This window comes from Herpailurus yagouaroundi, unplaced genomic scaffold (genome assembly GCF_014898765.1).
Source record: "Herpailurus yagouaroundi ecotype Mexico unplaced genomic scaffold, PumYag 141, whole genome shotgun sequence".
NCBI classification, from domain to species: Eukaryota; Metazoa; Chordata; class Mammalia; order Carnivora; family Felidae; genus Herpailurus; species Herpailurus yagouaroundi.
Genome location: NW_024412396.1, coordinates 31848391 through 31864300, shown reverse-complemented (window position 1 = coordinate 31864300; position 15910 = coordinate 31848391). Strand labels below are relative to the sequence as shown.

Here is a 15910-nt window from a genome sequence, read left to right as displayed (position 1 = left end):
GTGGTATGCAGATATATGGATTGCTAACTTGCTGAAGTAAGGATACAATTTCAAAGTATGGAAGAGCAGTGCAAGTGGAAGAAGCAAAATAGGAGAGATTATCAAGTTCCTAGAAAATAGTGGGATCATACCCAGTGCCTGGTACACAGTAGGCACTCAGTGACTAGACGGATGAATCAAATCCCTGGCCCTAATAATTGATGTGGGGCAAATGGGTCCAGAACAGTAGGCAAATAAGTGTCCTATAGGGCATCACCCCTTCCATTTATCTTTCTTCTTCAGGATCAGCGTTTTTGCAAATTGTGATCTGCATATCATCTACATGCATTAGCTAATGTTACTGCCTTAAAAATGCAGATTCTTGGAATCCTATCCTCAGATACTCTGACTCACTGGGTGTGGAGTGGGGGAAGGCGCTGGAATCTGAGTTATTAACATGCACCCCTGATGAATCTCCTACTCTCTGGATTTGAGAATCGTCTTGTAGAATCTTCTGTCCCAAACTGACTCAGTCGCTTTCCTCCAGATGCACCCCAGGTCTGATGAACACATTTGTAAGCATTTAAATCTTCTGAGACTCCCCACCTGACAGAAACCTGCTTAGATTTATTTAAGTCATTTCCCTAACTTAATCACAGGAACTTCTGTTTCTTCCATAGAACCTTTCACCCCACAGAACAGATTTGTACAGATGTCAGGTTGTGCCGTTTCTTTAGAAACTGAACATCCACATTTTATATCATGAATACTCTTGCAACTGTTATTAATAATTATGACTGATGGAAATGATTGATTATGACTGAGGACAGAGGCTCTGGTTGTTATGGAAATTTACTATGAATGTTTACAGAAACGTTCTGGGCAGTATTAAAAGTGTGAAAAGTGAGGCACCTGGGTGGCTCAGTCAGTTAAGTATCCGAACTCTTGATTTCAGCTCCAGTTATGATCTTACAGTTTCATGAGTTCAAGCCCCACATGGGCTCTGCGCTAACAGCTTGGAGCCTGCTTGAGATTCTCCCTCTTTCTCTGCCCCTCCCCCAGTTGTACTCTCTCTGTCTCTCTCAAAATAAATAAACTTAAAAAAATTTTTTTTTTTTTAAAGCACAGAAAGAAGGAGGTGACGAAAAAAATTAGAGAATGGGGAATTTGGAAAACATTTTTAAATGCCCAAGTTCCACTTTGGTATTTCCAGCCATTTTGAAGAAGTTACTTTAAAAACACATTGATTTTACATTTTGGAACTTTACAAAATTTATTATTGTCTTTTCTCTGTACAGGGTGTTAAAAGCTATGGAAGGAAAATGGATAACAGATCAGTTGGTAAGCTGTAAGAAGTATTTAAAGAATACTCTTTCTATGTGAGGTTACATGCTTTTAGGTTGGTAGTGCTTAAAAATTCATTTTGAATTTAAATTTATTTTGGTCATTTTTTGGCAGTCTTCTATTTGAATATATTTGTAGTGTGGGCCCTCACATATTTTATCTAGATACCAAACACCGAATATTGGCAGTTAATTTTAGAGCCATTATAAAGGATAAGTATCAAGTCTGGTATTGACATAGGAATACAAGAACCATAAACTGTCCTTTTTGAAAAAAACTTACTCATTGTAAATATACACTCCCTACATGGATTGCTGATTAAATGTGAAAAGTAAACTCCTAAAAATATTAAAAGAAAATATGGGAGAGTATTCATGTACTCTGCAGATAAGCAGGCCTTTATAAGCCATAAAGGAAAACATTTTGACAGACTACATAAAAGTTTAAAAGTTCTGTGTGTTGGAGACCCTGAGCAAAATGAACATAAACTGGGACAAAATGAGTACAACATATGAAAATAGGGAGTTTGATTAATAACACTTTTACTCAGTGTTGGTGAGAATATATACATTGACATATTTGTTTGGAGGATAAGTTGGTGGTTTGGGTTTTGTTTTTGTTTTTTGTTTTTTGTTTTTTATTACACATGTGGTATTTAGCAATTTTCCTCCTAAAACAAATGCGTGAATACAGGGATTAATGGATAGAGAAGCTGATTGACTACTGCATGGGTAGTAATCCATAAATAACTTAAATGCTCATCAGACAGGATAAGATAAATAATGGATACCATGTAGTTGTTAAAAAAGAATGTGATCAATCCATATGTGTTGATACGGAATGATGTCCAGGATAAATTCTTTAATGAAAGAGCAAACAAAAAGGCTAGAGTAAAGTATGATTCCATCTGTGTATATGTGTTTTAAATACAAATATACTCTAAAAATATCTGAAAAGATAGGTATTAAACTTTGAGATTACCCTTGAAGAATGGGAAGGAGTCAAGCTAACGATCATTTTATTTTTTCTCTTCTGTGATGTTTACTTTTTTTCACAATAAGCACCACTCATAATTTTTCAATAATACTTGAAGAATATATGTGATATAAGTGAATTCTTATGCTCTGTTATAGAAACAAAGTATGTCGTATAGAAAAAGATCGTTAAAGGCTATTTATAAAGAATCCCATTTCCATGTTTCTAAATTCCCTGTACTGTTTTCTAGTTTTTCTATCAAAAACTTCAGTACTGGTTCTTAAAGACTAATACCCTATAAAAGTGAAGACATCTCATTGCTATTTCATCTCTCAATCCATCCATCAGTCCCCATGAATCTGTTTTCAAATGTCTGTCCAGCAGAGAGGTTAGCACTTCGCCAGCTGGACTATCTCTGCAGTCTGCTCTACCCCTTATACCATCAGGATTAAGACCAGTGTTAAACACCATAAACATTTGAATGCTGTTTTAAGCTTTGAATTATCCACGTTTACAGAACAGATAATCATATTTTTTTTGACTAGCAGGTTGCATTTTTACTGATCTTTTATTCACCTTAGGGGAAAAAAAACTTCTGTTTTTATTGAGTTTTTTATTATTTTGCAAGTAATAGTTGCTTACTGTATTAGTGAGATAATACAGTGATGTTAATGATCTCCTCAGGGAATAGCATAAAGAGTTTCAAGCAGTGTAGTAGTGGAATCTTCTGTGGTCTGTCTGTATCTATACTCACCAATATGGTAGCCACATGTGGTGTTGAACATTTGACATGTGGGTGGTGTTGAGTAGGAACTGAATTTTATTTTATGTAATTCCAAATTACTTTTAAATAGCCACATGGGATCACTAGCTATATATTGGACTGAGCAGGTTAAGAGAATATCCTGAGAATATCCTTCACCATTTTTCTCTGTCCTCATTAACACATAAAAGAACTATGTGAGAGAGGGAGGCAAACCATAAGAGACTCTTAAATACAGAGAACAAACTGAGGTTTGCTGGTGGGGTCTTGGGGTGGGGTGGGGCATGGACTACTAAATGGGCAATGAGCATTAAGGAGGGCAGTTGGGATGAGCACTGGGTGTCATATGTAAGTGATGAATCACTAAATTCTATTCCTGAAATCATTATTACACTATATGTTAACTAACTTGGATTTAAATAAAAAAAAAACTCTGTGAATTTCTTTGTCTTAATTTCCTACAGAATGACATTTTTTTCTGTTTTGTAATCCACCATTGTTAGTTACAAAAGTTATAATAAGTATAATTATATTGGTCTTTTCTTCATTGTGTTTTCTAAGATATGCTTCAAAATAATAATGATCCTGGGTAGATAATCATATTCATCATAAGAGACCAACATTTGTGATATTTATTGTATATATATTTTTTTAAGAGATGGAAAATAATGTCCTGCAAGATGAGGATTGAACAGCTAAAACAAACAATATGTAAAGGAAATGAAGAAATGAAGATAAGTAAGTAATTTGCCCCTCTTCTTCTAGACCTAATAAAGCGCCAGTGTGGAATTTTGTTGGATTAATAAGCTAGAGAAAGAGAGGAGGAGGGGGGGAGGCAATAGCAACCTGGAAAGGTTTCCTGCTTGCCTTCCTCCTCTTGTAAAACATTTCTGTAAGGATTTTAAATAAATAAATATATTTATATTTTTTTTCAAAGAGATATTATATATATACATGTATATGTATGTATAAAACTACTTTGAATATACTACTTCTCTCAGTTAAAAAAATTAAGGAATATGTATTTTACATTTGCCTTTGCTAACAGGAAGCTTGGTACTCCATTATAATTATTAGTTCATTCCAGAAGCACAGAATATTGGCTTTTCTCCATGAGTGAGTCTCATACACATTTTAATCTGTATTAATCTTACATTATATTTGCATATATCATACTTTATTATAGATGGTTGTCAAAATTTAGGAGAGCCCTCTTAGAAATCTTGTATCCTTAGAAACATTACATGTATTTTTGAAAATCAGTGTTTAAAGTTCAGAGTGAGTCACCATCATACCTCATGAATCCCTTTCTTGTCTGCTCGTTGCGTTCAGAAGCAAGTATTTTATAGTGGTATGTAAAAGAGTAAAAGCTTCCTTTGAAAATGTCCTACTAAGGTGCTCCTGTGGCGTTTCACAGGGTTACTAGGCTAGAATGGCAGGCAGCTTGGTGAAGAGGTGCTGAGCATGTGGACAGCCGGTGACCCACTGAACTCCACATGCATCTCCAGAGGCCCTGGTTCAGGAGCAGCGTAGAGACTCGTGACTTAACATTGGTTCATCCTCTTTCCACAGCCTTCCGTGATGCTCACACCAGGGGTTTGCCACCAGGCATCTGTGAGCCCCCTTAAATTTCTGGAGTTACTGAGTTTGTGCGTTTCCCTAATGAGCGAGTTTAAGACTTTGATCAGCTGATTTTAACAGATTCCTAACTCCCCAAAACAAAATCGCCACAGAGAAGATTTGGTACTAAACGCAGTGGGCCTGCCTCCTACTGTGGTACCTGATGGAGACATGGCCACAGTACAGCAAGCTGTGCGTACGCTGAGCAACAGGAGGCCTGGGCTCACCTGGACCATGAGTTTGGCCTGGTGTAGGCACAGCGTGCCTTTGTTCACTGGTATAGGGGTGAGGGCATGGAGGAAGGAGAGTTTTCTGAGGCCCTCGAGAAGGATTATGAGGAGGTTGGTGTGGATTCTGTTGAAAGAGAGGGTGAAGAGGGTGGAGAGGAATACCAGTTACCATTCTTTTCAGCCCTGTGGCACGTCACACTCAGAACTTCCAACATGGGCTGACAGGCAACAAATCTTTCTGGTTAGACTGTCTTCGCTTTTAACTGTGATCATGTCTTTTCCGCGTGTGCCTGTCACATTTTTCCATCACATGTCGGAGTAAGGGCTTTAAAAAGGAAAACATTAAATAAAAGCAGTGGACCCTGTAACAGTGCGTTCTCTCCCTAGCAAGCCATCGGAGTCACCTGGTGACCCTTGTGAGGTCGAGAGAGAGTCCTAGGGCCCACCCTGAGCGTGAGAAATTGAAATCTCATGTGTGGGGACTGCATCAGTGGTTCACAAACTGTCTGGAGTGAAAGACCAGTTTTTTCCTCTGTGGTGTCTAATCTGTCATAAACTGACACCAGTACTTGGACACTTGGATATCATGGCACTGGCATATTGCCACGTGAGATAGGCAGTATCTGTAGGCTAAACTTAACTCTGTATTTCTGTACTTCTCTTGTCTGGCTGGTAGAAGTTTACTGATGGGCCCAGATCCATAGGCCGACTCTTGAGTAGCCCTGCTCTGGGTGGTACTGCTGAACCTACCAGTGTTGGGAACCACAGATGAGACTCAGAAAATTTTGCAAACAATTTTAAGGAAGTTAATGGATTCCAGAAACTATGCATGGTCTCAAGTTCACAGATTAAGAGCTTGCTACCCAGTAGATAGTATATTTTTTTTAACTTTGTTGAAATACCACAAATATTCAGAAAAGGTTATATGTTCTAAACTGTAGAGCCTGATGAATATTTCTCCGGAATCTTTTGATTTTATGTGTCATGATATAGAGTAATACAGACATTATATATATATATACATATATATATGAACCTTGAATGAAGGTTGAGTTGATCTGTGCTACAGACTTCCTTATCCAAACAACCAAGAGTAGATGACAGAAAGAGCATCGAAGTGCTTTTATGTTTAGGGGAGATGGCAGGGAGAGAAGGACAAGTGAAACTCTTGAGTGCTGAGTCTGCACTAGTGCAGATTAGGTGACTGATGATTTCCTGCCATCTGTGGAGGATCTTGGTATTAAGTTCTAAACTGTTTTTAAAACGTCTGACCACCATATGGCCAAACATTCAGTTGAGCACTTGGCAAAGAACTCAGTAGAGATCATGAAAATGAATGAGCTTGCTGGAAAATTAGTGTGATGGAACCAGAAAGACTTAAACATTAGAACATCCACATTGAGCAAGAATGGTAAAGAGAATGTGCACCTAAGGAGAAGTAAAACTGCAAGAAACTTTATGGCTACAGTGAAATACCTAGGTTCAGTGGGCCTCAGTCAGAGGACGTGTCAAACACGTATTGGATGCTTATATTTTAGTCAGAGAACAGCAAAGCTTTGTTTGGATCTGGTATAAGGAACTAAGCCGTGTGCCATAGGTGACGTACCCACAGTGCCATAGGCCTCTGAAGAGCAAGAGGTCTGTGGAGCATTTATGGAGGGGGGCCTCAATGAATGAGAAAAATTTGGACATTTGAGGAATAGAAGCTAATAGCATTCCTAGAGAGACATTGATCTGAACAGGATAGGAGTGAGACCTCATAAAGGGAATGATGACTGGTTCTGTATCCATACATGTGTGCATTTAAATAGTTCTACTTTGGAGAGCCTGGGTGGCTCAGTTGGTTGAGCATCCAAGTCTTGATTTTGGCTCAGATCATGACCCCACGGTTGTAGGATTGAGCCCGGTGTCAGGCTCTGCACTGAGTGTGGAGCCTGTTTGGGATTCTCTCTCTCTCTCTCTCTCTCTCTCTCTCTCTCTCTCTCTCTCTCTGTCTCTGTTTCCCTGTCTCTCTGTCTCTCTCTCACCCTCTGCCCATCTCCCCTGTTTGCAATCTCTCTTTCTATCCCTCTCTCCCTCCCTCTCTCTCTCTCTCTCTCTCTCTCTCTCTCTCTCTGTCTCTAATTAAAAAATAGTGTCACTTTGTGGAAAAGGTCTGGAGTGTCTAGTAATTCAATGAGGCTTGAATGAAGGGTGTGCAGAAGGGAACAGTGGGGTATGTGCCGGTGTGGGGGTGGCCTCAAGTCCAGGGAGGTCGGTCTGTGTTTGGCAGTGGAGACCTGCCAGGCACTGGTTACGGTTGAAGAAGACTGAGCGAGTGACAGCATGGAGTGGAGCCAAGCTGGAGATGGGGTTTGGGTGAGAGTTAATAAGACTGTAACAGTGGGAATGAAAAGAAAGCCCTAGATCTAAGGAACTGTCATGGAGTGATCAGCTCATGGAATTGACCAGCAGGGGACTGACTTGGGCAGTGGGCGGGTCAAGTGTAATCATTAAGTAGAGAACCTAGGTATCAAGATGAGGCTTTTGTGGGAAAATGATGAGCTTGATTTTGAACTTGTCTGACCTCCTACATTGTTTCTAGGCGTCTTTCTGAGATTTTACAACTTGTTTTTGCCACTTTAGAGAAGTTTAGCCACAACCTAACACTCTAGCAGGTCTTAATCCCAAACCTGAAGGAGCTCCGTGAAAAGGACACACATCAGACAGGATGAGCATCTGTCTCCTTTCTTGGTTGTGTTGCTGGGCTTTTGTTGTCTCTGTGGAGCTTCAGATATGGCATAGAATAGCTGCTTGCTGGACAGGAAAATCAGATGGCCAATAAGTTTTTTAAACTTGCACTAGATACCTTTTCTGCCCAACATGGTTATTCTTCAGTGCTTACCATAAGTCAGGTACTGCCTGGTCTGAGCTTAAACTTGATAGCTGTTGAGTGGTTCTTGCAAATGATGACTACAGATGGAGACCCAGAGTCCTTTTAGTGGTGGTCCACATTGATTTATGTGTAAAATCTACTTAAGCTGAACTCTCAGTTTCCATTTAGCTTTATCTAGTTAACCTGAATGAGCTTTTGCTTTCAGTTAAACTGCAGGAAGACGCTTATTAGGCTTGTGTGGTGGGTTCTGCACTGCCCAGGAACTATTTGTAGTGATAATTGTTGCATGTGATTTATTTATTTTAGATTCCGAAGGCCTTCTTAAAACCAAGGAAAAGAATCAGAAGCTTTATACTCGAGCACAGCGGCATCAAGAGAAAAAGGAGAAGATTCAGAGGCACAACCGCAAACTGGGTGACCTGGTAGAAAAAAAAACCATCGACTTAAGGAGTCATTATGAGCGTCTGGCAAATCTTCGGCGATCTCATATATTAGAGCTCACCTCTGTCATTTTTCCAATCGAGGAAGTAAAGACTAGTGTGAGGTACGGTGAGTCTTTTGACTCTAGGAATAGATCAGGTTCCAAAGATCAAGTATTTTTCAAATATGTCAGCACCTCATTTATTGGGTTCATTCTAGGGTCATTGGCTTTCCTGGTAATGAAACTGAAGTCTTATCTGCTTCAGCAAACAGTACACACTGCACGAAATTGGGGAGGCAGCCAAGGTGAAGGGCGGTGGCCCTCAAAAAAGTGGGGCGCTTGCTTGTTGACTGATCCGAGCCTTTTCCTGGTAACTAGCCACCACGGTCAAGCATTGGATGCTAAGTTTAGTCTTAGGCTGTAGTGCACGGAGACCCTCTGGAATCACTGGATGGACAAGACGGTAGTTCCCCACCTGGATGTTCATTAGAGTCACCCAGGAATGTTTGAAAAATACAGGTTCCAGAGGATACAACTTCAGCCTCCCAGTCCATCTCCCATTACTTTTATTTATTTATTTTTAACCTTCCCCAGATGATGATGAGGTTTGAAAACTGCCACTGAGGAGTGGCATTTTGCTTTCTCACTAACCATTTCTCATTTGCTTTCTCACTAACCATCAGGCTCTTCAAGTTGAGGATTTTCCTCTCCCTTTCAGTTGCCCTCACTTCCCAGCACCCTTCCCTGGACCGTCCGTGGACTGTTGCTAGTTAGGATTATTACTATTTTTTGCTCTACTTTACTATATCCTTTTAGCTCTTGCAGAGTTAACTTCCTAAAAGCCTAAAGGTCTGGTTGTTGCTTCTGACTTGAAAACCTGCTCTCTGACTCTTAGCACGTAATTTTTCATTAGTAATACTTGTTAAATATGAAAAAAAAAGGCAGATTCAAAATAGAGCAGAACAGAAAGTTCAGAAATAGACTCGAAGGTAGCCTTTTGGGTCTAGAACTTGGGTTGTCTAGAAACCTCGAGCACAGTGGCAGGGGTGCTTGGGTGGCTCAGTTAAGTGTCTGACTTCGGCTCAGGTCATGATGTCACCTTTGTGAGTTTGAGTTGAATTATCTGTCTCCCTCTCTCTCTGCCTCCCTCCCCCCACCCCAACACGCATGTGTGGGCTCACTTGCTCACTTGCTCTCTCAAACATTAAAAAAACAAATAAAAACAGGTGATCAGTTTTTTGGAGAAAAAAGAAGAAAAAAAAAAAATTTTATTCTATTTTTTTTTTTTTTTTTTTTTTTTTAAGTTTATTTTTTTAGTAATCTCTATGCCCAGCATGGGTCTCAAACTCACAACCCCAGGATCAAGAGTCCTATGCTCTTCCGACTGAGCCAGCCAGGTGTCCCGATGCTAAATTAGATTCTGATAGGGGTGACTGGGTGGCTCAGTCAGTTGAGTGTCTGACTTTGGCTCAGGTCATGATCTCATGGTTTGTGGGTTCGAGCCCCTCATCAGGGTCTATGCTGACAGCTCAGCCTGGATTCAGATTCTGTGTCTCCCTCTCTCTGCCTCTCCCCCACTCACACTCTGTCTCTCTCTCAAAAATAAAATAAAAAAATTAGATTCTGGTAGGCGAAGATATCATTGTTAAAACACATTACAGTAAACAGAGACACTGTCTTTTTTTTTTTTTTTTTATGTTTGTTTATTTTTGAGAGAGAGAGAGACAGAGTGTGAGCAGGCGAGGGGCAGACACAGAATCGAAGCAGGCTCCAGGCTCTGAGCTGTCAGCACAGAGACTGACACGAGGTTCGAACCCACGAACTGTGAGATCATGACCTGAGCCAAAGTTGGATGCTTAACCGACTGAGCCACCCAGGCGCCCCAACAGAGACACTGTCTTAAGACACTGTCAGATTTTAGGAGACTAAGAAGACGGACAATGGCATACAAAGTTGCAAAAGAGAAAACATGGAGAAAAACTTTCTCCTCTGTACCTGTGCTGCTTAAGTCTTGTGTAATAGTGTGTATTATTATATGCTATGACTTTTTTTAGGCGGATAGTTTTGAAATTATTCCTATAATAAGATATCTTGTTCATTCACATTTCTCAAACTTCCTTAAGTGGAAGAAGGAAGTAGAGGTACAGCTTAGAACTGGCAGTGGTGCCCTCACACCCAGTCTTCCCCGTGCCAGCCAGGAGGAGTTACTTTGCAGGTGCGCTGTGGCAGAAGGAGAAAGGATTGAGAGCCACTGGCTAAGAGAACAGAACCTAAACTTAGAGCAGTACGGAAGACTCTTCCCAGTCTGCCAGTTTCCCACCTACTTTTCCAGCACCATCTCCTGGCACTTCCCTCGTGAATCCTACACACAACCACACTGATCATCTCCCCTCCCCAGACACACTGTGTTCTTCCACCATGGTGCATCTGGGGCTGCTTGGATCTGTCATTCTGTTCTTCTCTTCAGGCCGGCCATTCTCAAAGGGTCGTCTGTGGACCTCTCAGGGCGTCCGTACAGTCAGAAGTATTTTTATAATAGTAACACTGTTCCTTTTTCACTGTGTTGACAGTTGCACTAGTGGCTCGGAAGCCATCGTGGGTAAAAACTCTGGTGCCTTAACAGATGTCTAGGCAGGGGTAACCAGCTGTGTTACTAGTCATTGTATTCCACCATGTACTCGCAAGTTTTGAAAAAGTGTTTCCCATCAAGAATGTTCTTGATGAAGCAGTAGAAATTATTATTTTTATAAATTTTATTAAGTCTTGACCCTTGTGTACTCATCTTTTTAATAAACCACATGATGAAATGGGAAGTATGCAGAAGCTCTTTTGCTCCTTACTGAAGTGCCATGATTGGCTTAAGAAAAAGCACTTGAGTGAGTTGCAAGTGGAACTAGTTGGTTTTTTCACGGGACCCTATTCTCACTTGACAGAACATAAGCAAGATCTGGGTGTTCAAGAGATTTAAGTCCTGACCAACAGCGCTGTGCTGTGCTGTGTGTTTCAGCCCGTCAGCGGACAGTGTCACTCTTCACTAATTTTCTTGTTTGGAGAAGTACAGATTTTTTTTTTTTTCCCTTAAAAATAGACTATGATAGGGGCACCTGGGTGGCTCAGTCGGTTGAGCGTCCGACTTCGGCTCAGGTCATGATCTCACAGTCTGTGGGTTCGAGCCCTGCATCGGGCTCTGTGCGGGAGCTCAGAGCCTGGAGCCTGCTTCAGATTCTGTGTCTCCCTCTCTCTTTGTACCTACCTCATTTGTACTCTATCTCTCTCAAAAAATAAATATTAAAAAATTAAAAAAAAAACACACAAAAAATACTATGTTAACTTGTAATAGGCTTATTATTTCCAAATGAATTAATAATTTAAGTTCTTTTCTGATTTCTAATACAAGTAAATATCTGTAGTTTAACCCATGTACACAAAAGCTCTTTGGGGTCCTCAAAAATTGTAAGGATGCGAAGGGGTCTTGAGACCAAATCGTTTGAGGCCTTGATACTTGAGGCCCTAGCTTTGGGTGGCATCTTTGCCACCCTGCTGGGGGCTTCTGTGCCACAGCTGCTTTGAGCTTCATCTCTGATAGAATGACTTACCTCTGTATGTCCCACTTCGCTTCCTTGTGTGTGCATCTTCCATCGTTCTGTGTACGAGGCAAGTATCTTGCATGCTCTTTAAAACCTAGTCCCTTGAAATCTGTATGCATGTTCTGATTTTTAGAGATCCTGCAGATGTGTCCTCAGAGAGTGACAGTGCCATGACCTCCAGCACTGTGAGCAAGCTTGCCGAAGCCCGGAGGACGACTTACCTCTCCGGGAGATGGGTCTGTGATGATCACAACGGGGACACCAGCATTAGCATTACAGGGCCTTGGATTAGCCTTCCCAACAACGGGGACTACTCTGCCTACTACAATTGGGTAGAAGAGAAGAAAACCACACAGGGGCCTGGTGAGAAACAAAATAGTCTCTGAAAACTTTTATAAGTGTATGTATTTTTTTAATTGAGCTAGAATTGACCTAACAAGATGAACAGTTTTAAAGTGTAAAAAATTCAGGGACATTAGTACGTTCACAGTATTGTGCAGTTACCACCTCTGTTTAGTTCTAGAGCACTTCTATCACCCCAAATGGAAACTCCGGGGCATGAAACTGTCTCCCCCGTCCCCTCTCTTCCCAGCCCTTGGCAACCCCTACAGATGATCCTAACTTACAGTGGTTCACCTTAGGATTTTTTGACGTTATGGTGGTATAAAAGCCATACACATTCAGTAGAAACCACGCTTTGAATTTTGATCTTTTCCTGGGCTAGCGAGATGTGGTACATACCCTCCCGTGATGCTGGGCACTGGTGGCCATAGCTCCCAGGCAGCCACGCATTCATGAGGGTCAACAGCTGGTAGACGCACTGATGACTGTTCGGTGTTTCCCTTTCTGTATGGTGTTCATTAAGTAGCATGAGATAGTCAACACTTTATTATAAACAGGCTTTGTGGTAGATGATTTTGCTGAGCTGTAGGCTAATGGAAGTGTTCTGGACCTGTGTAAGGCAGGCCAGGCTAAGTTATGGGTGTATCAAGGCACAGCCCCATCATAAGTCAAGGAAGATCTGTAGTTTTGTTTTCTGTCTCTGTAAATGTGTCTGTTTTGAATATTTCATAAAAATAGGCTCATATATGTGTGGCCTTTTGTGTCTCGATTTTTTTACATAGCATGATGTTTTCAAGGTTCATCCATATTGTAGCATATATTAGCATTTCATTCTTTTTATAACTGAATAATATTCTATTGTATGTAATGTGGATATACCACATTTTATATCCAGTCAGTGGATGGATTGAAATATTTTTTAGATATTTCACCTTTTAGGGGATGATATTGCTCTATTTATATAAAAGACTTCACTAGTTAGTATATTTAGCGTGTTGTGAATCCCGTTTTTAGAGTTTCTTTGTAAAGAACTTGTTTTTAGCAGGCCTACATGGAGATAGAAATACCCTAATAGAAAAACCCTTAAAAACCCCTATAGGTTTCTTTGGTGGAAAGAAGATTGTTCATTTAGTCATTTAGCAAATGTATAGTGAGTATGTGCTTTCTGTCACGCACAGTGCTGGGTGCTGGTGACACAAAGGCGATGTCACCAAGACGGGTGTAGCCCTTTGCCTTTCTGTGGGTAGAAGGACAGGAAGCAAGCACTGATCAAAGGCATCTTACTGAGTGTGTGTCCTGGACAGATCCAGCACCATTTGTGGGGTGGGGCTACACAGGAAGGGACTGCTTTTCCATAGGGCTGTCAGGGGAGGCCTCTCCGAGAAGGTGACACTTAAGTTGAGCATTAACTGACTGCTTTGATAAATAATACCTCCTCAGGTCCAAGCAGTTCAGACTTTAATTTCATTTATGTTGTGCCTGCTTAGGCCCATATGCTTAGGTTACATTCTACTCAGCACAAAACCATAAATGATGAAACATTAATGTCTGGCCATGAACCTTTTGTAAGTAAGGATCAAAACATAACCATCAACAGCATAATGATTAAATTACAAATCATGAAACCTAGGTTCATTGGTATTTTTTGTTGAAATTAAAGTTGTTTGTGTATGATTGTTTTTCTACTCAGACATGGAGCACAGTAACCCCGCTTACACGATCAGCGCTGCGTTGTGCTATGCGACTCAGCTGGTCAACATTTTGTCTCATATACTTGACATAAATCTTCCCAAAAAGCTGTGCAACAGGCAAGTAATTAAAGGTGGCGACCTTTATCTTAGATCTCTTGTGTTCCTGTTGTCTTCTTATTCTAACTAAACCAAAAACAGGAATTTAAGTATTACTAACTGTGAAAAACTGAGATTAATTTCAAAAGCCTAACGTGCAAGTTTGCTTCAGTATCTTATAATTGCACATGAACTCTTTATTTATTTATTTTTTTTTTAATTTTTTTTTTCAAAGTTTATTTATTTTTGGGACAGAGAGAGACAGAGCATGAACGGGGGAGGGGCAGAGAGAGAGGGAGACACAGAATTGGAAACAGGCTCCAGGCTCTGAGCCATCAGCCCAGAGCCTGACGCGGGGCTCGAACTCACGGACCGCGAGATCGTGACCTGGCTGAAGTTGGATGCTTAACCGACTGCGCCACCCAGGCGCCCCAGCACATGAACTCTTTAAAAAGACCACAGAGAATTCTCCCACTTAGAAAAATAATTGAAAGAAAACCCAGGATATCCAGAGGGTATGCTCATGTGGAAGAACTGGGTAAATTGTGACAGTTAGGTATTTTTTTTCAACTTTGTAAAAAAAAATATGGTTTAAAATTAAAAAAAAAAAAAAAAGTTAGAGGTGCCTGGCTGGCTCAGTCGAAGGAGCATGTGATTCTTGATCTCAGGGTTGTGAGTTCGAGCCCCATGTTGGGTGTAGAGACAACTTAAAAATAAAATCTTAAAAAAAAAAACAAATGTAACGGTTTACAATCTACTCAGTTCCTACTATGACCTTCCTACCTCTGTCCAGTCATCCTTACATTTCAAACCAATGTAAGTCTGTATTACCATCTCTCTCCTCTTTTAAACAAAAGGTATTATACTATACTAAGGTGTTTTGCACCTTGCTTTTTGAGTGTTTAATAAATATTTGAGCCTTGTTCTGGGCACTGAGCGGGTACGGTGGTGATGAAAACAGAATCCCTGCCCGAGTGGCACTTTATTCTAACAGAGGGATGAATGATAAATAAGGGGTGTGTGTGTCAGAAGGTAATAAATACTGTGGAGCACGTTCAGGGTGAAAGAGTGGGAATGGGGAGGTAGGGAAATGCTTGTGCGTGAGCAGGCAGGTGTGTGATCACCTGTGACCCTGAGGGAGGAGGGGAGCAAGCCATGGGGGTCCCCGAGGGAGAGGCTGCAGGCGAAGAGAAAGCCCTGCAGAGAGTGAAGGTGGAGGTGCACATCTGGTGGGCCTCGGAGGGCTGTTGTGAGCCTTCGGCTGTCCTTCTGCATGGAGTAGACAGCAGAGGCTTCTCCATGTGAATGTGTCAGGATCTTACCAGTCCCCTATTTATACTTCATGGAATAATCTTGTACATTTGTCATTTCATTACTGTTCAGAAATTTTTCAGAAGCAGAATTGCTTGGTTAGAGGGTGTATGCATTTGTAATTTTTATAGATGGCGGTGAAATTGCTCATGAGGGCAGTAGTTCATTTTTAGAAAGTTTCTGGTTAGTATAGCTTATAAAGAGGCAAAGGAAATTCAGTTTTGTACTGAACTGTGGGGTAAAATATACTCCTCAAAATAGACATTTTAACAGAATTTCCTCAAAAAAAAAAAAAAAACACAACTTTATGAATTGTGTGTTTGTTTTCCAGTGAATTTTGTGGGGAAAATCTCAGCAGACAGAAATTTACTCGAGCAGTGAAGAAACTGAATGCAAATATTCTTTATCTCTGCTTTTCTCAGGTATGGAAATACACTGTGAGCTAATTTTTAATTTGATACATGGTTGAAAATATTAATCAATTTTTTGCTTTTTCTAGCATGTAAATTTAGATCAGTTACAACCACTGCATACTCTCAGGAATCTCATGTACCTGGTTAGTCCGAACTCTGAACACCTGGGCAGGTAAGAAGGGTGTTTGCTTTTTTCTAAATGGTGGTGTTGTGAATACTTCTAAGGAGAGTTGTATGTGTCGGCAGAGTACAGGGGCCTGTCC

The 15910-nt window shown here is 40.7% G+C and overlaps 1 protein-coding gene across 1 annotated transcript in view; it reads left to right on the top strand.

Moving 5' to 3' along the window:
* ATG14 (autophagy related 14) overlaps positions 1 to 15910 on the top strand; it is a 39406-nt gene that overhangs the window by 13584 nt on the left and 9912 nt on the right. Inside the window, exons 3-9 of the mRNA XM_040477221.1 lie at positions 1278 to 1320; positions 3718 to 3799; positions 8093 to 8330; positions 11928 to 12157; positions 13827 to 13944; positions 15566 to 15656; positions 15734 to 15819. Of these exons, the coding sequence (XP_040333155.1) occupies positions 1278 to 1320; positions 3718 to 3799; positions 8093 to 8330; positions 11928 to 12157; positions 13827 to 13944; positions 15566 to 15656; positions 15734 to 15819 (888 nt within the window). The remainder of the gene's footprint in view (positions 1 to 1277; positions 1321 to 3717; positions 3800 to 8092; positions 8331 to 11927; positions 12158 to 13826; positions 13945 to 15565; positions 15657 to 15733; positions 15820 to 15910) is intronic.